Source organism: Morchella sextelata, assembly GCF_020137385.1.
Source record: "Morchella sextelata strain SCLS chromosome Unknown scls_22, whole genome shotgun sequence".
NCBI classification, from domain to species: Eukaryota; Fungi; Ascomycota; class Pezizomycetes; order Pezizales; family Morchellaceae; genus Morchella; species Morchella sextelata.
Window position 1 is genome coordinate 1147414 of NW_025408637.1, and position 26626 is coordinate 1174039.

The 26626-nt window shown below is 49.8% G+C and overlaps 5 protein-coding genes across 5 annotated transcripts; 1 reads left to right on the forward strand and 4 right to left on the reverse strand.

Moving 5' to 3' along the window:
* Positions 1–470: 470 nt before the first annotated feature.
* H6S33_007200 (uncharacterized protein) lies at positions 471–4028 on the reverse strand (the record flags this gene model as incomplete). The annotated part of the gene is made up of 1 exon (XM_044838556.1): positions 471–4028. The coding sequence occupies one exon, from the start codon at positions 4026–4028 to the stop codon at positions 471–473; it is 3558 nt and encodes a 1185-aa protein (XP_044689364.1).
* Positions 4029–4105: 77 nt separating this feature from the next.
* H6S33_007201 (uncharacterized protein) lies at positions 4106–6136 on the reverse strand (the record flags this gene model as incomplete). The annotated part of the gene is made up of 1 exon (XM_044838557.1): positions 4106–6136. The coding sequence occupies one exon, from the start codon at positions 6134–6136 to the stop codon at positions 4106–4108; it is 2031 nt and encodes a 676-aa protein (XP_044689365.1).
* An 8820-nt stretch (positions 6137–14956) lies between these two features.
* Positions 14957–18454, reverse strand: H6S33_007202 (uncharacterized protein; the record flags this gene model as incomplete). Its single annotated transcript, XM_044838558.1, has 3 exons — positions 14957–16123; positions 17117–17610; positions 17674–18454. 3 exons carry the CDS (start codon positions 18452–18454, stop codon positions 14957–14959), a joined length of 2442 nt encoding a protein of 813 aa, XP_044689366.1.
* Positions 18455–20220: 1766 nt separating this feature from the next.
* H6S33_007203 (uncharacterized protein) lies at positions 20221–23222 on the reverse strand (the record flags this gene model as incomplete). Its single annotated transcript, XM_044838559.1, has 3 exons — positions 20221–21500; positions 21558–22341; positions 22428–23222. 3 exons carry the CDS (start codon positions 23220–23222, stop codon positions 20221–20223), a joined length of 2859 nt encoding a protein of 952 aa, XP_044689367.1.
* A 1339-nt stretch (positions 23223–24561) lies between these two features.
* On the forward strand, positions 24562–26182 carry H6S33_007204 (uncharacterized protein; the record flags this gene model as incomplete). Its single annotated transcript, XM_044838560.1, has 2 exons — positions 24562–24939; positions 25816–26182. Coding segments are annotated over 2 exons (745 nt in total), but the record flags the coding sequence as incomplete, so codon positions are not given.
* Between the last annotated feature and the right edge of the window lie 444 nt (positions 26183–26626).

A 26626-nucleotide genomic window follows, 5' to 3' on the forward strand; every position in this document is an offset into this window, starting at 1 on the left:
CATATAGCAGAGTCCTCTCATGCCCACAGGTACCGCCGATAGGTACTCGGTCGGCTGGCAGCTTGCGCCGATTCGCTCCGAGTGGTCCGATCTTCGATCCGATTGATTCCAGCTGTCCCTCATATATCCACCGGTACCAAAACACTCCCCTCCGGCGGTTTGACGCTCCGGGGGTTATTATTGGGGTCGAAAACGTGTTTTTTATGACTCTGGGTTTTTTGGTCGTAATTTGGTCGCACCACACTCCGCGAGTGTGGTCAAGAGTTGATATTAGCGTACAGAGGGTATTGGGGTGTCTACTAGCCTTTCTCTCACTCCCGTAAATGCTTGGCATGCCCGTAACAGCTTACCCCCCTTCCAGGGTGTCACGTCTCGGGACATCTTCTGACAGACTATGGTTCCAGTAAACCTGCTCCACATATCACCCGCGGTGTCTGTGGAGGGGAAGGACTTAGCCCCGTAGGGTACCTCTATAGTCTCAGGCGTTGGTCCTTCACGGCCTTGGGGTTCCTTCGATGGAAGTCGCGGACAAGGTCAAGTACTTCCTCATCCATAGCGTCCATGACTTGATACGTACAGTCACTCATCGAATAGCCCCGCCATTTCACCAGGTATTCCACTAATCCTCTTCTGCTTTTCCGGCTGCCCACGATACTTTCCACTTCGTACAACACCTCTCCTTCCTTATCGACCTCTTCGGGAGTTGGGGGACGTTGTTCTCGGCCTGGGATACTGCTCTGTCGATACCGTTCCAAGAGTTCAATATGGAACACATTATGGATTTTGACTTGTGGCGGCAGTTCCAGTTCGCAGGCTCGTTTCCCGGCTAGTCGGATGATTTTGAACGGGCCGAGTTTCTTGTGATCGAGTTTCTTGGTGGAGCGACGTGTCTTGATATTGGTCGCATTGAGCATAACCATGTCTCCCACCTTGAAGTTAGGCGGTTCGTCCCTTTTTCGATCATAGTATTTCCCCATCTTTTCCCTGGTGTCTGTTAAGCGAGCGAGAGCAGAATCATGAACCCCTCGGATGAAATGAGCGTACAGATCACTAGTTGGGTTGACCACTTCGGCTTCTGTCGGCCAGTTGGTTCTTGGGTTATAACCGTAATTGGTATAAAACGGAGATTGACCCGTGGCGGTGGTAACCGAGTTGTTGTAAGCATACTCCGCCAACGGGAGTAGCTCTGCCCAATCATCTTGCTCGTAGTTGCAGAACGCTCGTAAGTAATGCTCGAGGGTTTGGTTGACTCGCTCTGTTTGCCCATCGGTCTGAGGGTGGAAAGCCGTACTCATTCTTATCCTCACGTCCAATAATTCCATAAGGGATGCCCAAAAGCTTGAAGTAAACTTGGCGTCCCTGTCGGAAACTATATCAAGAGGCAGCCCATGGAGTCGCCAGATTTGACCGAGGAATATCTTCGCTAAATCCTGCGCGGTCGTTTCTGCTACTAGGGGAATGAAGTGCGACATCTTCGAGAACCTATCGACTACTACCCAAATTTGGTTGTATCCCTTCGATTCCGGTAATTGCACGACGAAGTCCATTGATATCGATTGCCAGACGGAATGTGGTGTGGACAATGGTAGAAGCGCACCGTACTTCTTATGGCGGCTGGGTTTGTTGCGCTGGCACTCGTCACATGACCGAACGTAATCATCAATCCACTCGTTCATTTTTGGCCAATAGAAGTTACGTGTGATGAGTTCCAAAGTTTTGTCTTGTCCAAAGTGTCCTGCCACCTTCGAATCGTGTTCTGACTGTGCAATTCGGATCTTGATGCGGTCGTCTGCCGGAATATAGAGTCGGTTCTTATAGAAGAGTAGCCCGTCTTTTTCGGCAATATCCTTCAATTCCCCCAGCTTCTCCCCTTGCTCAACTCTCTCTTTCATTCCTACCCATGTCGGGTCTCCCGATGCCGCCTGCCTGACATGATCCAGAAAATTCTTCGACCAGTCAATCACCCCCTTGGAGGCAAGCGACACCGCTGATACCACAAACTCTTCCTCCGCCAACTGTCCGGGCTTAAAGAACCTGTCTATCGGCTGTTTCCCAAGCGTGCCTCCCCCTTCAGGACGGTACTCCGGCCGTCGCGATAGTGCATCTGCCTTCCCATTTTTGGTTCCCGGGCGGTAAATAATCTTAAAGTCAAATTCCGCCAAAGACTCAGCCCACCTTGCCTGTCGTCGGTTAAGAACCTTGGTTGTTGAGAAATATTCCAAGTTCTTATGATCCGTATAAACGAGAACCGTTCGGCTAGGTCCTTCGAGGTAGTGACGCCATTGCTTAAAGGCCGACACAATTCCTAGCATCTCCTTATCCCACACGTCGTAGTTGAGTTCCGCTGGGTTAAGCTTTCGAGAATAAAAGGCAACAGGGTGAGTCTTTCCGTCAATAACCTGGGATAGAATTGCGGCGATAGCAAAATCACTTGCGTCCGTTTCCACGATAGTCTGGCGATCTGGAGAGAAATGTACCAAGATCGGTGCAGACGTAAACAGGGTTTTGAGTTTTTCGAAGGCTGCTTGGGCCGTCATAGACCAGACAAAGTTCTTAGCATCACCCCTGAGACAATCGGTAATGGGTTTACAGACCCCGGAGAAATTGTGGATAAACCTTCTGTAGAAGTTGGCAAAGCCCATGAAGATCTGTACTTCCTTAACGCTACGCGGGGCTTGCCAATTCGTAACAGACATAACCTTATCCAGTGCCATGGTGACGCCTGCTGGGGCAAGGATGTATCCGAGGAACTCGATTTCAGTGAGCTCGAAGAACGATTTCTTCGGGTTGGCGACCAGATTGTATTCTTGTAGCCTACTAAGGACTTTGCCGACCAACTCCCTGTGCTCCTCTCGAGACTTGCTATATATTAGGATATCATCAAGGTATACTACTACACCTTGATCCAAGAATTCCCTCAGCGCATCATTCATCATGTTCTGGAAGGTCGCCGGCGCATTTGCCAGCCCAAAAGGCATAACGAGGTACTCAAAATGCCCGTACCGCGTACGGAATGCTGTCTTCCACTCGTCGCCATCTTTGATCCTGATAAGGTTGTAACCTTCCTTCAGGTCAATCTTCGAGAAGATAACCGCGCCTGCCACTCGATCTCGTAGTTCGTCCATAAGTGGTAACGGATACCTGTTCTTAATGGATACTCGGTTAAGTCCACGGTAGTCAACGCAAAGTCGCAGACTACCGTCCTTCTTCTTCACAAATAGGATTGGGGCTCCTGCAGGGGATTTGCTCGGCCTAATCTTTCCCAATCGCAACATTTTGTCCAGGTACTCCCGAAGCACCTTCAGTTCGACTTCGGATAGGGAGTAAACGGGTCCCCATGGTGGCTGCTTCCCTGGTTCGAGATCTATCGCATGGTCGTAAGATCGATGCGGTGGTAGTTTGTCGGCTTCCGATGGTAGGAAGACTTTAAGGAACCCATGGAGCCAAGAGGGAAGAGTTTCACGGAGGTTAACCGATTCATCTTCCAAGAGACAGATGCTACCGATGAATTGGGCCTCCGGATCGTCCAGTACCCCCTCGTCCATTTCTATTTGAGGTTCCTTGTCAGTGAAGCAACGACTCTTGCAGTTCTCACCATCGTAGGAAACTTCCCCATTTGCCCCTATAACCGGCTTGTGTTCTTTCAACCACCAGTTCGGTAGTATCGCGTCGATGCCAGGTGGGAGCGGGGCGATCTCGAATGATAGTTGCGTTTGATGCCCCCTTGACATTATAATTAATGGTTGTGTAAAGGCGTGTCCCGTGCCCTTCATAACTTCTCCCGTAAATCCAAATACTCGGGCCGGGACGTCTCGTTTCACCTTCGGGACCTCAAAACTATCAACAAAAACAGCAGACAAAACAGGACCAGTTGCACCAGTATCCAACAACACCTTACAAGGTAAACATTTTTCCGCAAAACAAAGGAACTGATTAACGATAGGTCGAGGACCATGAATAGGTTCCTCCAAAATTTTCTGTTTTTTCTCCGGTTGGGACGCTCTCCCTTCCTGCCTTTTTCTTTTCATATTTTTTTTGTTGTTTTCCGTCAGTGATAACATAGCAATCTGGGGATACTCCTGACCTGACTCATCAGAGTCCCCTTTTAAAAATCCTCGTCGAAATCCATCTCAGATTCCGATCCGCGTTCTCGCACAAACGCTTGCCCACTGGTGTACTCCGCAGCAGCCGTCGCAGCCGGCTTCTTAGCACGGTGCCTCATTCGCTTTCTCTGAGGTTGGGGTTCCGGTGGTTCCATATCGTGGTCGCCATCGTCATCGCGGGTACGCTTTCGGGAGAAAGAGGAGATAGATGCACTGCTGTTAGCATCTGAACGACACCATTTCCAAAGATGACCCTTTCGGCCACATCGCACACAGGCTCCATCGGTCTTTCGCTGTTCTCGGACCGGCTGTGGAACTCCTTTGGTGGCTTCGTCGTAGTCGTGGTATATTGGCTTATTCCCCGACTTGTTCTTGCTGGTACTCTTCTTATCTTGTCCTTTTTCCTTCTCCTCGGTCTGAGCCCTCCCCTTGATCTTAAACCCCTTCTCCTTCTGCCGCGAGTTCCCACCATTATTCGATTCCCTTCCTTTCGACTCTACTTTCCCCAACATCTTCATCTGCTCCTGATAAGCCTCGTGAGCCTTGCCGGCTCGTTCCAACTGTTGGATGTACTCGGAGTCGTCATCAGTTGGGTCGAAGCGGGAGTGGCGCTCCCGGATTTCATTTGGTAGTCCTTGGAGCAAGGCGGCGCGGTAGGATGCCCCTTTCATCTGGGCATGCTGGTTCATAATCTCCATCCTCGTCAGGTAGTCCCCGATGTTAGCAGAGTACTTGAACTGCTGCATCTTCATCGCATTTTCCATAGCTTCCTGAGTGCTTAGGAAACGTTTTCTGATCTCCTGACGGAATCGAGTCCAGGTGGCGTAGTCTGCGGCTGCTGGACCTAGCATCTTGGTCTCGATGTACTCCATGAACCATTCCTTTGCTAACCCACACGTATACGTTCCAGCGAACAGTACTTTGTTCCTGTCCGTTCGGAACTTCTTGGGCTTCTGCTCAAAGTAGATCTCGCACTCCATGAGCCAATGCCGCAGGTTATGCTTTCTGGCATTATCGAACTCAAAAGGTATTTTGGCGAGCGAATCTACCATATCGTCGTCTTCAGGCGGCGCGGTATTCCGGTTCCCGCCTCGGTTCCTTCTCCAATTCTTCCGACCGTGCGACCATTCACTATTATCGTCGTCATCATCGTCGGAAGGTTCTGGGTCTCCCCCAACGTTTCCTCTTGGTGGGTTTTGTGGAGGTTGATTGCCACCATTCCCACCAACTGGAGCAGCTCCCACCGGTCCTCTGCCATTATTGCCCTGTACTGGGCCGGCATCCTCCGGCCGCCTGCCCCCATTTCCTCCTACTGGACCAGCGTTTCCTCCTACTGGGCCAGTATTTTCGGGTTTCTTGCCATTGCCAACAGGAACCGTTCGGGGCGCATTAGGGTCTAAAGGAGCACTTGCCACAGAAGGTGCTACTGACAGATGTTGTCGCAGTAGTTCCTCCATCTCGGCTATCCGTTGGTTTCTTTCCGCATCGGACCGCTTGAATTCCGCAAACCAAGCTCGTTGCTCCCCTTTTTCCTGCTCCCGCTCTTCTCTCACCATCCTCAGCTGTCGCTCCGCCTCCTGTAACTGGTTCTGGGTTTGTAGATGACTTTGCTCCAGAACCTTGTGGTCGGCGGCTCGGGCAGCTTCGTGTACTTGTTGGACACTGGAGACGAGTTCAAAGAGCGATTCCAGATGTTGTTTTTGGGCAATGGCTTCTTGCCGTACCTTTTTGTCCAGGATTTGCCCACTCCCTTGGACTTGTTCCTGGAGGTTTTGTAGCTGCTGCCAAACGGCCTGTCCAGCTGCACCAAGATACCTCATTTGTGCCTCATGGGTATCCAAAAACTCCTGCATATTCCTCACGAACTGGGCTTGAGCAGAGCGTTTACTCGTTGACCTAGTTTGTGTAGAGGGTCCTCCCGTGAGTAGGGGGTCGGGGCTAGCAGCCCTTGATATTACCATAGAATCTTCTCCTCCGGCCTCCTCAGTTACGGCCGAGGTGTCTATGAAATAATTATCCCTTCGGGTAGTCATTGTGATAGGGGATAATGATGATAGTTCTTCTTTTGAGGTGACTTCGTTACTCCAAGTGAACTTGCGAGTAACAATATACTGTGAGGGATGCGTACCAGACCACAAGAGTACACTACGCAGAGCTCAGAGTTCGGCTAACAGCTACAAAGGTAGAAGTCTCCAAGGTCTCTTCAGTCAACGTCGAGTATGATTCTCCTTGATCCGATACGGGCCCCGCGAGCTACGTTATCAACAAAGATTCACTAGAGTTAGCGTGTGATGTTCGACCGTCTTCGACGTAATAGTTCAGGTAGAGTTCGAAGTCACGATAGAGTAAAGTATTTCAGAAAGTATAGTCAAATAAAGTTGTAACTCGCGTATCAACGATTTATATTGTTAAGACTCTGATTTCGCCGATGATGGTTTGGCTAGTCAGTGAATGACACAGTATTTATATCCCTCGCTTATGTCTCGAGGACCCAGTCTAATAATACAGAATACACTAGGGGCATGCCCGAGACCCTGAAAAACAACCAAGAACATTTAACTCCTAAATCCGTACCCTAAACTCCTAAACCCGCTAAAACCCCTCAACCTATTTATCCACTCTAATGCACGTTTCCCTGTCGATGTTTCTTCTCCATCGGCCGTCTGGTGGATAATCATCAGCGTCGGCTATTCGGAGGTCTCGGACGGCAAGGCTACCTACTCAGGCCTCTTCCCACATCGCTTTCCCATATAGCAGAGTCCTCTCATGCCCACAGGTACCGCCGATAGGTACTCGGTCGGCTGGCAGCTTGCGCCGATTCGCTCCGAGTGGTCCGATCTTCGATCCGATTGATTCCAGCTGTCCCTCATATATCCACCGGTACCAAAACACTCCCCTCCGGCGGTTTGACGCTCCGGGGGTTATTATTGGGGTCGAAAACGTGTTTTTTATGACTCTGGGTTTTTTGGTCGTAATTTGGTCGCACCACACTCCGCGAGTGTGGTCAAGAGTTGATATTAGCGTACAGAGGGTATTGGGGTGTCTACTAGCCTTTCTCTCACTCCCGTAAATGCTTGGCATGCCCGTAACAGTATAGTGGTTCGAGGGATCTTATAATGTGGTCTGCGCCAGTCCACCAAGCCTCGGATCCGTAGAGCAGACTTGGAAGGAAGCCTTGTGTTATTAGGTGGTGGATTGTCTTCACTGTTATGCCTGGCAGGCGGGCAGTGTTTCGGATTTGGTGGAGGGCTTTCAGGCCTTTTGCGATCGCTGCTTCGATATGAGGCCGGAAGGAGAGGGTCGGCTCTATCCAAACTCCTACATATTTCAGCCTCTCCTTGGGGTATATAGCGGTGTTGTTGATTTTGACTGGAAGTCGTGGTTGTTGTATAGATGATGTGGTGGGGCGGAAGAAGATCAGGTCAGATTTGTCCGGGTCGTATTTAATTTGGAGTGGCTCGGCTTTTATTAGTCTTTCTTTCATTCGTTCCTCCATTCTTTTGATTATGAAGCCTGGTGTTTTGGATATTTCCACCAGCGCATCATCGTCGATGTATGTAGTGTCCATCTCTTTCGGGCTGCTTGTTGGGTCCAGGATTACTCCGGCATAGATCATAAATAGTACCGGGGACATGGGGCTACCTTGCGGGACTCCGGATTCATAGGGCTGTGGATCCTCTAGTTCATGGTTAAATTGGAACTGTAGTTTTCTGCCGGTGTTGAATTCCTTGCACCATTCTGTTAGGTAGGTGGGGAATTTTTGCTGGTGCATGATTTCTGCGAGGAGTAGGTGGTCTACACAGTTAAATGCTCCTTGGATATCGTTGGTTAGGATCGCTGGTCTGTCCCGCCGGGCGACTCCGGTACTGTTCTTCAGTAGTAGGTTTTGTTGTACTGGTGTTAGGGTTCTTAAGAGGGCGTCGACTGCTGAGATGGTTGGTCTTCCTCCAAATTGATTCGCTGAAAGTGTGCCTAGGATTTCTCCAGCGGTGCAGAGTCTTTGAGCCACTATTTCTTCCACGATTTTGCTGAAGCATTGTAGAAGGGAGATGGGCCGATAGGCTTTTGCTTCGTAATAGTTTGCCTTGCCGGGTTTCGGGATCGGGATGCATTTTGCTATTTTCCATTCCGCTGGATGTACTCCGTGGCGAAGCATGGCGGAGAACATGTCTTGGATTAGAGTTGTGTTCGTTTTAACCATTGCTTTGATGAAGGTGTAAGGGATGCCATCCGGGCCGGTCGCCGAGTGCGCTGGACAGGAGTCGATTGCTTTCTTGAGTTCTTCGGGGGTGACTGTATCGAAGGTGTTGCTAAGGTCAAAAGAGGGGGGTCTAATGTTTAGGGGGGGATGGTCGGGGGACGTCCGTTTTGAGGGGAAGAGTTGGACTCTTAGAGCTTGACACTTCCCTGCAAACGTTTCTTCACCTTGTATGGTTGTGTGAGGGATGCGTACCAGACCACAAGAGTACACTACGCAGAGCTCAGAGTTCGGCTAACAGCTACAAAGGTAGAAGTCTCTAAGGTCTCTTCAGTCAACGTCGAGTATGAATCTCCTTGATCCGATACGGGCCCCGCGAGCTACGTTATCAACAAAGATTCACTAGAGTTAGCGGATGGTATTCGACCGTCTTCGACGTAATAGTTCAGGTAGAGTACGAAGTCGCGATAGAGTAAAGTATTTCAAAAGTATAATCAAAATAAAGTTGTAACTCGCGTATCAACGATTTATATTGTTAAGACTCTGATTTCGCCGATGATGATTTGGCTAGTCAGTGAATGACACAGTATTTATATCCCTCGCTTATGTCTCGAAGACCCAGTCTACTAATAATACAGTATACACTCGGGGCCTGCCCGAGACCCTGAAAAACAACCAAAAACATTTAACTCCTAAGTCCGTAACCCAAACTCCTAAGCCCGCTGAAACCCCTCAACCTATTTACCCATTCTAATGCACGTTTCCCTGTCGAGGTTTCCTCTCCATCGGCTGTCTGGTGGATAATCGTCAGCGTCGGCTATTCGTAGGTCTCGGACGACAAGACTACCTACTCAAGCCTCTTCCCACATCAGTTTCCCACATAGCAGAGTCCTCTCATGCCCACAGGTACCGCCGATAGGTACTCGGTCGGCTGGTAGCTTGCGCTGATCCACTCCGAGTGATCCGATCTTCGATCCGATTGCTTCCAGCTGTCCCTCATATATCCACCGGTACCAAAGCACACCCCTCCGGCGGTTTGACGCTCCGGGGGTTATTATTGGGGTCGAAAACGTGTTTTTTATGACTCTGTGTTTTGGTCGTATATTGGTCGCACCACACCCCGCGGGTGCGGTCCAGAGTTATCATTAGCGTACAGAGGGTATTGGGGTATCTACTGGCCTTTTCTCTTACTCCCATAAATGCGTGGCATGACCGTAACAGGTTGGTATGATTGTGTCTCTTCTCCTTCCTGCATTTAGGATTCTCCAGACCTCACTACCTTTCGCTTCGTTCATCGTCTTTTCCCGCTGGTCCGCTTTTGCTTTCCGGATCACGACTGTCCATTCTCTGCATGCCTTCCGGTGCTCCTCCACATGGTTGGGTTTCTTTGTATTTCTCGCCTTCCTTTCTGCCGAGTTTACCTTTGCCTTCATCTGTTTCATTTCGTCTGTCCACCAGGAATTGGCCCTTACGCCCTCCTTCGAGAGTGGTGTTACTATGTTGATTGTTGACTTGACCAGTTCTAGGAAGAATTCGACCGTTTGTTCCGTACGTTCCTTGGTTTCCCATGCCTCTGCGGGGAGGGAAAGATTTGACATGTAGTTGTCCAATCGCTTCCAGTCTGTTTGTCGCCACATTCGTCTTGGTACAAAGGGTGGTTTTTCCAGGTGTAGATGGACAGAGGTTCTCCCGTGGTCTGAGCCCGCTCCGTACGGTTCAGTGCTCCATCGTAGGTTGTGGTCAAGTGTTGGGCCTTTTACAAATGCGAGGTCGATGATTGTGGGCCTTTTCCCTCTGTCTCTAGGGAAGTGCGTATAGACTCCTGGCTCATTCAGGAGGGTCAGTTTCTGTCGGGTTATCCACTGTTTTAGCCGTGCACCGTTGACGCGGTCTGCTCGAATATTGTTCCTGTATTCATGTGAATTTACTCCGTACCACATTTGATGGTGGCAGTTGAAGTCTCCCATTATTAGACAGTTATCAAGGGTTTGGATTGTACTTGCTATCTGAGCGAAGAGGCCACTTCGGCCTGGGGAGTATATGTTTAGGATTTGGGTTTTTTTGTTCTGGATTTCTACCGTAATCGATACTATGAAATTATCGTATGTGTAGTGGTGTTTTGGTTTGAGGTTGGCATGTTTGCGGACGTATGTTGCGCATTTTGTATTGGTATTGCTGGCTGTAAAAATATAAAAGAGATTCGATTCTGGTGGGTATCCCTCTGCTGAGGTCCATGGTTCTTGTAATAATAGGAAATAAATGCTAGAGTCTGTTTCCGCTTCTTCTACCGCCGCCTTGGTAATGAGTTCGCTCCGTGCACAATTGAGTTGGTGTGCGAGCGCGGTGGTTCGAGGCCTAAGCATTATTTGTCATGGGTTGGTCATCTTCGGGAACGGGTGTGGCTCCGACTGGGGCGGTGGCTGGTACTTGAACTATCGACTCTTGGCCGGGTGCGGCCGGTGGGTCTTGAACGGGTGGGGCGTTTTCTTTTCCTTTGTTAAGGAATCGGCGTTTGACTCTTTCGGGGCATGCTGGGTCGGAGGCCTTATGGATTCCTTTGCAGTTCAGACATCTGATTGGGGTGTGGGTGCATCTATATCCTCCCTGGCATTGTTTGCATGGGTGGAAGCTGGTGAGATGGTCTCCGGCACAGTGACCGCATCTCCCGTTGTTTTTGCATTTCTCCTGGCGGTGGCCATATTCGAGGCACTTCGCGCATTGGGTGTCTGGGAAGGTTGGGAGGAAGGCCTCGATGTGGCAGCTTCGGTTAAAGAGGGATAGGAACTTAACTCCTAGTGATTCCATTGTAACTTGTCCTGGGAGCGCGATGACCATTGATGAGTGGGTTTTCTCCATTCGAGTCTCTGCTCTGGAGATCCAGCGGGGAACCTGGGCAAGTTGGAAGTTCTCTCCATAGTTGCTTCTGATTTCGGATGCTACCAATTGTCCTGCCTCGATGCCCTCCCCGACCATTGTGGGGATTCCGTGGAGAAGGAACTTTGACCATTTGGAGTTTGCACGGATGTTGGCGACCGGTACTTGTAGGGTGAGGAGGGCCTCCTCAATTTCTTTGGCATATTCCATTGCCTTCGTTGCGGGAGTAATGAATTTTGTTTCTAGGATGAAGTTGTCCTTGGCTGTTCTCCTTGCTGAGATGAAGTGGCAGGATTCGTCCTGGATTCTTGCGTTCACCAGGGTCCTGATCTCGGAGGGGTTGACATCGGATGGGGCAGTGGTTTCAACAATGATTTCTCTGTTGATTTTGGTGTACTCTGGTTTGAAGATGGGATCCGCTTTTGGCTTTGCAGGCTTCTTTCTTTCGACCACCTGGAATTTCTGAGCAGGAACGGCTGCCGAGGCCACGGCGGCCCAGGTGCCTGCTTTCCATCCACGGGGTGGGGCTTGTTGGGGAGGTGCGGGTGGGGGGGCCTGAGGAGCTGCCTGTGGCGCTGCTTGGGGGACTGTTTGGGGGACCGCTGGAGGGGCCGTTCTTTGTCTCTGTTGCGGTTGTTGTGGTTGTTGCTGTTGCTGTTGTTGCTGCGGTTGGGGTTTGTTGAGGAGAGAATGGATCGCTGAATGCATGTTGGTAATCATCATTGTTTGTGCCTTGATTTGGTGTTTCAGTGTTTCCACTGTTCTCCGGAGTGTAATCGATTGCTCCTCGAGGATTTCAATCCTGTCGGAGGGCGGGCAGATCCGGCTGGTTGCATGTCTAATGGCCCAGGTGATGTAGTTTAGGTCTGTCTGGGTGTGAGTAGTATGGGGGACAGTGCTCGGATAGAGATAGTCGATTCTCGGTTGGTAAGGGTCGTTGTAGTCAGATTCTGTTGCGAAGGTCGAGGAAAATTCCTGTTCCTGTGTTCCGGATGGGGTTGGGTCGGGATCCTGAGTGTTCCTGTTCTGTGAGGGGGCTGTCCCTTGTGGGGAAGATTGGGTGAAAAAGGACTGAAGTGAAGCTTGCTGCGACATGACTGAATGTCCGGTTCTTCTGGCGGCGTAGATTGATGTTTCGGATAAGTTTCTTTTCCTTCCTTTCGGGAGGTCAAGACTGGAGAATTCTTCGCTAGAAGCCAGTTTTCGTAGGGTTTCTTTCGCTTAGAACAACAAACGCGACCGTACGGTCAGGGACGAGGAGGCTCAGCCTGGTATGGTATACCAGGGTAAACCAAAGTGATGAGAAGTAAAAGGTAGAGCAAGTAAAGTATACGATAATAAAATGTTCTTCGAAGCGAGATTTGTTATCAGGAAGTTTTGCGAGCCTTAGTGAGCCGAATAAATACAGAAGAAGAAGAAGAAGAAATTTATATTGCTTAGAAGCCGAAGCTTATCGCACACCTAACTACCCGACTACAACCTCCACCGACTAACCCGAAAACAAAAAAACAAAGTACAAAAACTAACTACCGCAGCTACGAGAACTACGTACATGATGAGAAAAACAGCGCACGAAGAGTGTTACGGGCATGCCAAGCATTTACGGAAGTGAGAGAAAGGCTAGTAGATACCCCAATACCATCTGTACGCTAATGTCAACTCCGGTTCGCACCCACGAGGTGCGGTGCGATCGATATGCGACCAAATACGGAGTTACGGTTTTCCTAGTTAAAAAACACGTTTTCGACCCCAATAATAACCCCCGGAGCGTCAAACCACCGGAGGGGAGTGTTTTGGTACCGGTGGATATATGAGGGACAGCTGGAATCAATCGGATCGAAGATCGGACCGCTCGGAGTGAATCGGCGCAAGCTGCCAGCCGACCGAGTACCTATCGGCGGTACCTGTGGGCATGAGAGGACTCTGCTATGTGGGAAAGCGATGTGGGAAGAGGCCTGAGTAGGTAGCCTTGCCGTCCGAGACCTCCGAATAGCCGACGCTGACGATTATCCACCAGACGGCCGATGGAGAAGAAACATCGACAGGGAAACGTGCATTAGAGTGGATAAATAGGTTGAGGGGTTTCAGCGGGTTTAGGAGTTTGGGTTATGGACTTAGGAGTTAAATGTTCTTGGTTGTTTTTCAGGGTCTCGGGCATGCCCCGAGTGTATTCTGTATTATTAGTAGACTGGGTCCTTGAGACATAAGCGAGGGATATAAATACGGTGTCATTCACTGACTAGCCAAAACCATCATCGGCGAAATCAGAGTCTTAACAATATAAATCGTTGATACGCGAGTTACAACTTTATTTGACTATACTTTTGGAATTACCTTACTCTATCGTGACTTCGAACTCTACCTGAACTATTACGTCGAAGACGGTCGAATTCTATATACGCTAACTCTAGTGAATCTTTGTTGATAACGTAGCTCGCGGGGCCCGTATCGGATCAAGGAGATTTATACCCGACGTGGACTGAAGAGACCTTGGAGACTTCTACCTTTGTAGCTGTTAGCCGAACTCTGAGCTCTGCGTAGTGTACTCTTGTGGTCTGGTACGCATCCCTCACAAAGAGGGCGCAAATAACAAGTGGTACAGGTAAGCAGAATCTAAGCGACAACAAAGAAACCTCCCCGTAGTAAGAATGAACCCCAAACTTCTCCGTCAACTGCATTAGCGAGCACAATCCTAAACGTAGTGTTCAATCGAAATGATATCATTACCAACGTTCCCGGTGTCATATCTGTGGACGAACCTTAACAGGACTGGGAAACCACGCGCACGAAGGCAGGAGAGGCCAACTGCAACAGCGTCAGGTGTGAAAGCGAGGGGGGGTGGATCGAATGTGGGTCCTCGGGCTTCTGGTTGTCAGGCAGCGAGGAATTGAGGAGTGGTGACCGGTAGGTCAAGTAAGGAGTGGGTGGGGTCGTCGGTCCCTGGAGCAACGGCTAAAGACTGTGCCCGAGTCGTGTTTGAAGTGGTGTCCTCTGGAGGGGACATGCAAAAAGGGTTGAGCCGAAGGCTCAGTATGTATGGGGGTCGCAATCGAAAGTGCCGACCGTGTTGTGTTGAGGGTGGTCTCGGAGACCGGTTGGGTTGGGGTGAGGGGAGCGGGCCGCCTCGGGTAAAAGTGGGTGGCCTGGTTAAGGCCGATAAAGAGGGGTAAGGTCACGGGACCTCGGGTAAAAATTTGACGATAGTTTCGCGACCGAGAGGTCGCTAACTTCGCGGGCTGTCGAGCGCTTTGGCAGTAGGTTCTCGCTGACTGGAGATTACTGACAGTGTGCGTACCCGACGTGTGGGATCACTCGTGCGATGAGTGAAAATAAGGAGGGGCGAAGGCAGCTTTCGAGAGTAGCCCCTGTTTTGGCGAGGGGTGAACGGTGGACGCGTCCCGTGAGGGCACCGAACGAGCAAAGAATGGGGGGTGTCGAGCGAGGGAAGTTCAGGGACCGAAGCAATTCGAGAATCAGTATAACTCCATCTCGGGGGGAAAGAAATCCATCGCGAGCCAGAGGCGACCGAATGAATGCAGAGGTTGCGTAAAGAAAGAAGGAAGAAGAGAAAACAAGTAAAAGCACAAAGCAACGCCCCCTTATATATCCAACCATAGTCCAATGATGACTAATACCTCTGCGTAACAGAAACAAAAAGAACATAACAGAAATCCTCATTACAAATCCTAATCCCACTACACAATACTTTCCCATCTCGTACCAATCTATTACCTAGCCGAAATACATGGCTGCCGTTACAGACCATGCCTCCCTCTAAGGCCTACCTCCTGGTAGGCTTAGGCTTCCCTGGATAATGCTCATGGAATCGTTTGACGATATCAGGTGAATGCTCAAGGTCCGATAGTGGTTGCCAGGAGGCTTCATCATATCCTCTATATCGTACCAAGTACTCAAACCTTCCTCTTCGTTTCCTCGAATCCAAAATATCTTCGACTTCCCATTCTTCTTCTCCTTCGATCTCAACCGGAGGTGGTGGCGACTGTTGTTGTCCAGGTAAAGGATTACCTGCTTCAGGAGACAATAATGAGACATGAAATACTGGATGTATTTTCATCGACCGGGGAAGTTCCAATTCGTAAGCATAGGGATGAACGATCCGTTTAATGCTATAGGGTCCAATACGTTTCCAATCGAATTTCTTGGAAGGCCGCTTCGTTAGAATATGGCGTGTCGATAGAAAAACTTTATCTCCCAAATTGTAGCGAGGGGCTGGAGTTCGATTCGCATTGGCGGATTCTTCTTGTATTCTTTGCGCTCGGAACATCTCGTCCTTTAGGAATCCCACTATCTCTTTCATTTTCCATGCAATGCTATTAGCTTGATCTTCCACAGTAGTCCTACCATGTTCTAAAAGACCAAAGGTCATTCTTGGATTTCTTCCCGAATTGGCATAAAACGGGGAGACCTTTGTTGTCTCAGAGGCATGATTATTTGTCTCAAATTCAGCCATTGGTAACATTCGAGCCCAATCGTCCTGTTGGTAGGAAACATAGCTTCGGAGGTACTGTTCCATCACGGCATTAATCCTTTCCGTTTGTCCGTCTGTTTGGGGATGGAATGCGGTAGAGAATTTTGGTGATATTTCTAGACGATTACAAAACGACCTCCAGAATTCTGCAACGAACTGTGTTCCTCGATCAGATACAATAGTATCTGGTAATCCATGTAGCTTCCAAACATTATCGATATATAGCCTCGCCACTTCCCTTGAATCCACTTCTTTGGTTGTTGGTATCAAATGTCGCATTTTAGTTAACCTATCAACCACGACCAAGATTGCATCATATCCCTCACTCTCAGGAAGATCGGTAACAAAATCCATTGACACATCCGTCCACGGTCCATCAGGTATTGGCATCGGGCGGAGTACTCCATAAGGTGCATTGCGTGGTGCTGTGAGGGATGCGTACCAGATCACAAGAGTACACTACGCAGAGCTCAGAGTTCGGCTAACAGCTACAAAGGTAGAAGTCTCCAAGGTCTCTTCAGTCAACGTCGGGTATAAATCTCCTTGATCCGATACGGGCCCCGCGAGCTACGTTATCAACAAAGATTCACTAGAGTTAGCGGATGGTAATCGACCGTCTTCGACGTAATAGTTCAGGTAGAGTCCGAAGTCACGATAGAGTAAAGTATTTCAAAAGTATAGTAAAATAAAGTTGTAACTCGCATATCAACGATTTATATTGTTAAGACTCTGATTTCGCCGATGATGGTTTGGCTAGTCAGTGAATGACACAGTATTTATATCCCTCGCTTATGTCTCAAGGACCCAGTCTACTAATAATACAGAATACACTCGGGGCCTACCCAAGACCCTGAAAAACAACCAAGAACATTTAACTCCTAAATCCGTACCCCAAACTCCTAAGTCAGCTGAAACCCCTCAACCTATTTACCCATTCTAATGCACGTTTCCCTGTCGATGTTTCTTCTCCATCGGCCTTTCTGGTGGATAATCGTCAGCGTCGGCTACTCGTAGGTCTCGGACGACAAGGCTACCTACTCAGGCCTCTTCCCACATCGCTTTCCCACATAGCAGAGTCCTCTCATGCCCACAGGTACCGCCGACAGGTACTCGGTCGGCTGGTAGCTTGCGCCGATTCGCTCCGAGTGATCCGATCTTCGATCCGATTGCTTCCAGCTGTCCCTCATATATCCACCGGTCCAAAAGCACTCCCCTCCGGCGGTTTGACGCTCCGGGGGTTATTATTGGGGTCGAAAACGTGTTTTTTAACTAGGGAAACCGCAACTCCGCATTTGGTCGCATATCGATCGCACCCCGCCTCGTGGGTGAGAACCGAAGTTGATAGTGGTGTTGCCATTAGTATCAGAGGGTATTGGGGTATCTACTAGCCTTTCTCTTACTCCTGTAAATGCTTGGCATGCCCGTAACAGGTGCCTTGCTACGGGCACATACATTGCAATTCCTAACATACTGGTCGACATATTTCCGCATTTGTGGCCAATAATATTCTCGATTTAGGAGTTCTAAGGTCTTTGCTCTGCCTGGATGACCTGCCGATAGTTTGTCATGGTGTTTATTTAGGAGCCTTAGCCGAAGATCATTGTCCTCTGGTACATATAGTGCGCCTCGATAAAGTAGCCGACCGTTGTTGTCTTCCGTGCATTCGGCAAGCGAAATTTTATTTGAGTGGCGAACGCCGTTCCGAAGCATAGTGAGGATCTTATTTGGAAAACTATCAACTTGGTAAGCTTTTGAAAATAACTCCTCTACAGTGGACGCTCCTTCAGCGGATTCATTTGACAAAGAACCCGCGAACAAACTTAGCTTTGTACTCAAATTTTTTCGCTTCAAAATCACTTGACTCTGATGCGTCAACCGTTCATCCCCCTCTTTAGGTAGGTCACCTGACCTTCTAGTCAATGCATCTGGTTTCGCTCCCTGTTTTCCTGGCCGAAATTGTATAACGAAATCGAAGCGTGAAAGAAATTCGGACCAACGGGCTTGTCAACGATTTAATAACTTTGTTGTCATAAAATATTCCAGATTTCGATGGTCGCTAAAAACTTCAATTGGGAATTGGGCTCCCTCCAGGTGATGTCGCCATTCTTCAAAGCATCGTATGATTGCTGAGAGTTCTTTGTCATAGATTTCGTAGTTGCATTCTGCAGGAGAATGTTTTTTGGAGAAGAAAGCGACTGGATGTAGGATTCCTTCATCATCACGTTGAGATAGGATTCCTGCTGAAACATAATCAGATGCATCGGTTTCTATCACAATCCTCCGATCCGGATCAAAATGAACTAGTGTCGGTGCCGTTGTAAACATCTTTTTCAAAGTTTGAAATGCTTCCTCCCTGTCATACGTCCATTCGAATTTAACATTTTTCTTTGTCAAGGCTGTAAGTGGAGCAACAATTTTCGAATATCCGAGAATGAATCGTCGATAAAAATTTCCAAATCCTAGAAATACTTGAACATCATGAAGGCTCGTCGGTGTAGACCATTCCAAAACATCGATAACTTTCTTTGGGTCCATTCTATTTCCATTCGGGGTAAGGATTAAGCCAAGATATTTCGTCTCTTGAACCATAAATTCACATTTTTCAGGTTTAAGGTGAACATGATTCTCATCAAGTACCTTTAAAACCTTTCGGATGTGTTCTTTATGTTCTGATAGAGTCTCGGAGTAGATAAGGATATCGTCTAAGTATGCCGTTATGAATTGGTCGAGATAGGGACGTAAGATATCATTGATCCAATGTTGAAATGTACCAGGGGCGTTAGCTAACATCAGCAAACTCTGCTATTCCTCAGGGCGCAGCACCTACGCCCTGGGCGCCAGGCACGCCAGGCGCCGCCAGGGCAGAGTGCTCGTGCCAGGCGTCGCCAGGGCAGGGTCCTCACGCCAGGCGTCGCCACAGCAGGGTGCTCGCGCCAGGCGTCGCCACAGCAGGGTGCTCGCGCCAGGCGATCCTAGCATCCGCGCCCGACGCCCCCAGAGCAGTATGTTCTCTGTCTGGCAGCACCAGGGCGCATAATCGTCTATACACTCCGCCAGAGCGCAGTGCCAATCATCTGACCACGTCAGAGAAGAGAGCTTTTCACGACTGCAACTCGAGCACTCGCTCCAGCAGAGCACTCGATCCAAGCAGAGCACTCGCTCCAAGCAGTCCGCTGTCAGAGCAGCATATTCGCACTCCCTAATGAGCTTCTTTGCACTCGCTAATGCTACTGTCTACAGAGTACTCTGAGCGATATCACCTACATCCATAGAGCACCCAGCAATGCTCTCTCCGCAATCTTCTCTAGGCGCGTCGTGCACTTTCACGCGTCATGCACCTCCAGGCGATATGGTGCTCGTCCTGAGAGCACCCGGCGATGCTCTCTCCGCCATGACACGCCTGGGTATGCCTCCTGCGTCTGAAGAACGATCAACTAATCAGTTTCCGCCCAGGGACTGGCAACGAATCACGGACGTGTCGGGGCCCGCCAGGAGACAGCGTCAGCGCCCTGACAGCACTCGTCAGTAATATCTGCACCAGGAGATCAAATCACAACGAGCTGCTCGCCAGGCACCGCCAGAGCATATCGCTCACGCCTAGAGAGCACTCGTCAGTACTATCTGCGCCAGGAGAGCATTCTCAACGAGCTGCTCGCCAGGCACCGCCAGAGCATATCGCCCATGCCAAGACACTCTTCGTCAATGAGTTTTTCCAGGCACTGCCAAGAGATATTGCTCACGTCCGGAGAGCACCACGAATGCTTCCATAGCACTGACCAATGCTCGTAGAGCTGCGGAAACATCTTTAATAATACTATTCAAGGTGGGACACCCCCCACTTAGACCCATATGAATCGATACGCTTTCTTCAAAGGCAAGGTAGGCATCGCCGGTCCCTCAAACGATATCTCACGTGGGTATTCTTCACGCCGCTGAACGGTCAGTCGCGGAATACTGATACGAGCACTGTCGTGTATACTGGAGATGGCTACCAAACCTTTGACGAACGTGTATGTATCTGTCGATTCGTGAAAGGCATAAGCCTTGAGGTTGAGGCCATGGTACGGCTCGTCTGAAAAGCTCAATGTCCATGCATAAGCAGCAAACATGGACTGGAAAAAGGTGCAGGATGACTTTACTGGTCGGAAGACCAATGCCTGCCTACCGCGCCCTCCTGGAGCTGGCTTGCTGGATAGTCAGACTCAGATACTGAGCGGCCGATACTCACCTCCCTCTTCCAATCCGCATGCGTACTAGCAGAATGACACGAATTTTGAATTAGACGGTCCTATTGGGTCTAACATTCCACTCGTAGAGCACTCGCCACTGCCCTCAAAGCATTCACTGAATAGCACCCGGTATTCCTCTCATATCACTGGATAGCACTCGGTATTCCTCTCATATCACTGGATAGCACTCGGTAATCCTCTCACATCACTAGATAGCACTCGGTAATCCTCTCACATCACTGGATAGCACTCGGTAATGCTCTCACTGGATAGCACCCGGTAAGCCTCTCACATCACTGCATAGCACTCGGGAATGCTTTACAGCATTCAACTGAATTCATTCCACGTACGCAAATCTATCCTAGTATTTACCAGCCAATTGCCAACATCCACCTCGAACAAATGGGCCATTCCTAATATACTCCGAATATTCACGACCCACATCCTCTTCCTCCTCCTCCTACAGACCTTCAGCAGCCCATGTGAGCTATCAGCGATACCACGATCCTTCGCCTCAAGCAGCTCAACTACACATAGTCTATGTGCGCGCCCTGTGCTATCCCGCACCTTGAACAGAGCCTCCACACGTCCTGGTAAGCGTCCCCGAAACACTCCCCACTGCTCTGAGGAACCTACCGATACCCATGCCCAATCCTTTCTTATTTTCCCCTTCCTAAAAGATGCTGTTCCCGTACACCTGATGTTGTGAACCTCGTATACGTCAGGCCTTTGGAAGATTGGTATCGGAACCTGCAAGCATGTGAAAACCTCCACCCGGCGCTCCAACATGCTCTCAGAGCTTCCGGCAAAGCTCTGAGAGCATCCCGCATCCTCGGCATACTCCTTTATCAGGCGATATAGCGTGAGATGGCTCATTTGCAGTCCGTCTGCCACGTTGAAAAGTCTTTCCGATTTCGCGGAGGGGTTGCAAAGACGCTTCAGGGGCAGTCCGCTTTCTACTATTGAGCGTTCATTTGTCGTTTTCTTGCGGTCCTCGATCTTGAAAATGTCGAGCAACTCCTTGAGGTTATCCCGATGGCTCCAGAGGATGTCGTCAGTGCTCTCAGAACCTCCGACGATGTCTTTCAGATTCAGAATTCGAATCTCTAACGCCAATCGCCTCCCTCCATAGTCCAGTATCTGCGTCGCAGCATCAACCTTGTTGGACGCTCTGTAAGCTTCTTTTACCTGCCGTACATGGGCAAGCTCGCTGACGTCCGTGGAGTATTGAGGAATGCTACCAAAGCGCTCAACGTGCTCCCGGTAGTGCATTAAGACGTGCAATTTGATGAAGTTGAAGTGCGATCTTTCCCGAATCTCCCGGATCTCCTCCAAGCCTCGCTGGGTGCTCTGGGAGCCACTAATTGCTTTCGTTCGATCTCTCGCATCCTTTAACGTCTTCTTGTACGCCCTGAATTCTAAAAAGATATCCTTGTGTTTATGGAAATCCTCGAGATAGCTCTCCATATAGTCCAGTGTGCTCGTTGTATGACTCCCATATTGCGCCATTAAGTGGAAGTCTATTAGGCTTCGAACGCATTTCAAAGCTTTTGCGAAGTCGCTCCTGACAGCCACTCCCGGGTTTCTCAGAGCAGCCGCGAGTGTTCCTAGAACGACCCGCCCCAGATTCCGCATCTCTTTCCCTTGCCATTAGGTGGTAGAACGATATGCCTTGTTTGGTACTGCTAGTCCAGAGTAAGGCGCAATCGAAGCCCAAGCTTTGTCGAATTCCTCCAATCGATGATGCTTCTTCAAGAAACCCTGAATCCACTCCATCATGTGCTTCAACATCCCCAGGTAAATATTGTGCAGTATGTCCGGTTTATTGAGATCGTACGGATTAACCCTCGGCATACCCCAGAAAGCATTGAAGAGTGTTTTGACGGATCTCGCAACAAGGTATTCTACCGGTTCTAGATTGCCCGGGTTCTCGCCAAATAGCTGTACCCTCTCCCTGTAGTCCTCGTGTTTGCGCATAGAGCTTCGACGAGTGCTCCCAAGATTGTGAAACTCCACCTCGCATCTCGGGCAAGCACTAGTGCTAATGTTTTGCAAGTTTGAATGCTCGGGTTGATCGGCGATCCAGCCCGAGAGCACCGGAAAGCATAGTCGTTCGTAGCCGTCGGCGCATTTGATTAGCTCGCCCTTCTGAGAGCACTCGCGAATGGTTTGAAAGATCTCTCCAAGGGCACGATGCAGTGCCATTTGACTCTGACGTCTTAAAACGGAATTAGCGAGTGTTGTATTCTTTCCGAGCTTCGGTGGCACTGGTAGCAGCCCTAAGTGAATGAATGAATGCCCTGTGGGCTTGTTGCGCACCGACGACTTGATGTTCCCGATGGTAAGATAGATTGGCCAGGCTTTCTTGTCCCCGCTGAAATTTGTCAGATGTGTGCCATCCGACGCGCAGATAATTGGTACGACAGTGGACCCCTCCGGTAACGTATTCTGTCGAGAAGACATTAGCGACTGCTCCTGTAGCATCATCGACTGCTCATAGAGCACCTCAAGTTGACAGGGTGAAGTTTACGGACCTGTATCTCCCACCACCAATCTCCTGTATGCATTTCCCCGTACATTCGCTCGCCGAATTCATTATGCTCCACCACGGGCGAATACACCAATGACTCCCGGAAGGCACGTTGCCCTAGAAGATATCGGACGACTACCATTGGATCCCGGTAGTAGTAAGAGATCTTCTCCCCCCCAATATCCACCTCCGAATGATTCCAGCTCGCCTTTCCCAGTATATCGTTCATTTCCTCCAACCTCTTGATAAAACCCCGCCCAGTGCTGTAGGAGCACTCGCCACTACTCGGCGGAGCGTGTAGAAAGAAGCTGTCGATGTTCCCCTGTGAGGCTTTGGACAGTGTGAAATAGCGTGCTATTCTGAACTCGTATGCTGACCGGAATGGGTGCCATGGGTATTGGAGAAGGCTCTGTGAGCACTCGTCGTAGTCCTCCGAGCGGTAAAGTGGCTCCCCAGCACCCTCGTAAACTGTCGTAGATGCCCTACTATGCCCATTTGAATCGCCTTCTGCCTCTTCCATCACGAAATATGATTCGGATTCGAGGTCCGAATTGTTACCCGAATCTTGGTCGAAAATGTCCGGCTCTGAATCGTAATGCGTGTCTGAATAGTAATCGGGAATGCTCTCTGGGCTCTCGTCAGTGTTGTCGGGGGTCTCTGCAGGTTGATCGTGCTCCAGCAGTGAATATTGATTTCCCAGCCATTCATCTGCTTCCAAAGGATGGATCGTTCGAAGATGTCTGTCAAAATTCGCGGAGGAGCTGTACCTCTTGCTGCAAAAAGGGCAAGACGATTTCATTGGACTCGAGAATTTGCAGTCTGCCAAGGCGGAGGCTCTTTCCTGCAGGCGGTGCAGAGTGTTCTACGAACGATTTGGCATCCAATGAGGCTCTCGCCGCCAAGCGGTTGTGCAGAGTGCTCTACAGAGTGCTCGCTGCAGAGCGCTCGCCAAGTGATTGTGAGCCTTGCGCTCGCACCTCCACCATAGCGAGGCTGATTTTGACGTCATACATCTCCAACGGAATAATGCAAACACAAACACAAGCATACAACGAGAAGAAACAACAATCACCACAATCATGCCGCCAACGATGCTCCGTTCTACCCTCTCAGCATTCGCTCTCTCTCTCTGAGCACTCGCGGATGCTATTCAGATCATGGAGAGACCATTCTCACCGCCAAATTCGATACTAATATCGGATATACGCTCAGAGGATACACACTCTCCGACTCAGCTTCATAGCGCACAGAGCCCCGACACCAACAAGAACACAAACACCAACCCAACATAGGAATCCAATCGACACCACTGTTGGTACTACCGTCAGAGCATTCCCGAGTACGCCTAGAGCATTCATCTACGTCATTCAATTGAATCAAACCTCCAGAGTAGAATCTTCGAGTGCGCCTAGAGCATTGATCTACGTCATGTATTGGAGCAAACATTCAGCACGGCTTGGAGCACCATATGCAGCACTAGTGGGAGCGCCCGGGGGTGCTCGTAGAGCACCCGAGGATGCTCGTACAGCACCCGAGGATGCTCGTATAGCACACGGGGGTGCTCTCGGAAGCATGATGAGCCCTGGAATAGCTGATTGTATTCGGTATAAGAGCACCCTTCTCCTCCTTCCAGATCGTGAGAGCTTCCTAACCATCTTCCAGCGCTACCTATCACTTCAAGCCCCTCCCTGCTATCTAAGCTTTCAAGATACCTCTTGAAAGCGCATTCAGCTCACGTTTCAAGTTTGGGCTTCAACTTGAAGTTTCAAGTTTCGTTTCAAGTTCAAGCTTTCAAGCTGCACACCTAGCGATCATATATAAGATGGTATATCCTCCTTAATCCTATTGCTTTCAGAACCATACTCATCACATATTCACTATAGCCTTCATCCTCCCCTCAGGGCACTCCAGAGCGCTCACAGAAGAAGCGAGATCGCGATCCAGACACCGACGAATCAGGTAGCAAAAAACGCCGAAGGAAGGAAAGGAAGGAGAAGAAGAAGGAGAAGAAGAGGGAGAAGAAGGAGAAGAAGAAGGAGCAGAAGAAGAACGAGAAGTCCTCCCCTTCCTCGTCTCGCAAAGAGCAGAAAAGCCTCCAGCCTGTCCCAGAAGAGATAGAAGAGACACCCCCGCCGCAGTCGTCGTCTTCCCGGAAGCATCCCCGAGTGGTTTCAAGCTCCCGACAGCACTCGTCACCGCCCCCTCAGCACTCGTCACCGCCCACTCGGCACTCGAGACTCTTCCCAAAAGAGTGGGAATCAGTGCAATCTGAAGCCGAGTCCGACAGCGAACGTTCCGCAGCAGGCACAGCAGCAGGCCCAGCAGGCCCAGCAACACACTCCGCAAAGCGACCAGCAGCAGGGACAGCAGCAGGCCCAGCAGCAGGCCCAAAACCCCAAGGAGGACGAGCATGTGAGGGATGCGTACCAGACCACAAGAGTACACTACGCAGAGCTCAGAGTTCGGCTAACAGCTACAAAGGTAGAAGTCTCCAAGGTCTCTTTAGTCAACGTCGAGTATGAATCTCCTTGATCCGATACGGGCTCCGCGAGCTACGTCATCAACAAAGATTCACTAGAGTTAGCGTATAGAATTCGACCGTCTTTGACGTAGTAGTTCAGGTAGAGTTCGAAGTCACGATAGAGTAAAGTATTTCAAAAGTATTGTCAAATAAAGTTGTAATTCGCGTATCAACGATTTATATTGTTAAGACTCTGATTTCGCCGATGATGGTTTGGCTAGTCAGTGAATGACACCGTATTTATATCCCTCGCTTATGTCTCGAGGACCCAGTCTACTAATAATACAGAATACACTCGGGGCCTGCCCGAGACCCTGAGAAACAACCAAGAACATTTAACTCCTAAGTCCGTAGCCCAAACTCCTAAGCCCGCTGAAACCCCTCAACCTATTTACCCATTCTAATGCACGTTTCCCTGTCGATGTTTCCTCTCCATCGGCCGTCTGGTGGATAATCGTCAGCGTCGGCTACTCGTAGGTCTCGGACGACAAGGCTACCTACTCAGGCCTCTTCCCACATCGCTTTCCCACATAGCAGAGTCTTCTCATGCCCACAGGTACCGCCGACAGGTACTCGGTCGGCTGGTAGCTTGCGCCGATTCGCTCCGAGTGATCCGATCTTCGATCCGATTGCTTCCAGCTGTCCCTCATATATCCACCGGTACCAAAGAACACCCCTCCGGCGGTTTGACGCTCTGGGGGTTATTATTGGGGTCGAAAACGTGTTTTTTATGACTCCGTGTTTTGGTCGTATATTGATCGCACCACACCCCGCGGGTGCGGTCCAGAGTTGTCATTAGCGTACAGAGGGTATTGGGGTATCTACTGGCTTTTTCTCTTACTCCCATAAATGCTTGGCATGCCCGTAACAGAGCACTTCAACGAGTCTCCAGCACTTCCCCAGAATTGGGCAGCTCGCCGCCACAACCGTCGGCCCCTGTCCGTAGAACCGTACTCCCAGTTGGTGCCCCTGCTCCAGAAGCAGTCGCCAGTGCTTCACAGAGCTCTCAATCCCGACGTCGCCGTCGGCTACCAATACCTAGTTCCCCTCCACCGGCAGAGCAGAGGCAAAGCCGCAGAGATCGTGCCCCAGAAACTCCCTCGCGTGCTCAGGTAACTGTGAGGGATGCGTACCAGACCACAAGAGTACACTACGCAGAGCTCAGAGTTCGGCTAACAGCTACAAAGATAGAAGTCTCCAAGGTCTCTTCAGTCAACGTCGAGTATAATTCTCCTTGATCCGATACGGGCCCCGCGAGCTACGTTATCAACAAAGATTCACTAGAGTTAGCGTATAGAATTCGACCGTCTTTGACGTAGTAGTTCAGGTAGAGTTCGAAGTCACGATAGAGTAAAGTAATTCAAAAAGTATAGTCAAATAAAGTTGTAACTCGAGTATCAACGATTTATATTGTTAAGACTCTGATTTCGCCGATGATGGTTTGGCTAGTCAGTGAATGACACAGTATTTATATCCCTCGCTTATGTCTCGAGGACCCAGTCTACTAATAATACAGAATACACTCGGGGCATGCCCGAGACCCTGAAAAACAACCAAGAACTTTTAACTCCTAAGTCCGTAACCCGAACTCCTAAATCCGCTACAACCCCTCAACCTATTTATCCACTCTAATCCACGTTTCCCTGTCGATGTCTTTTCTCCATCGGCCGTCTGGTGGGTAA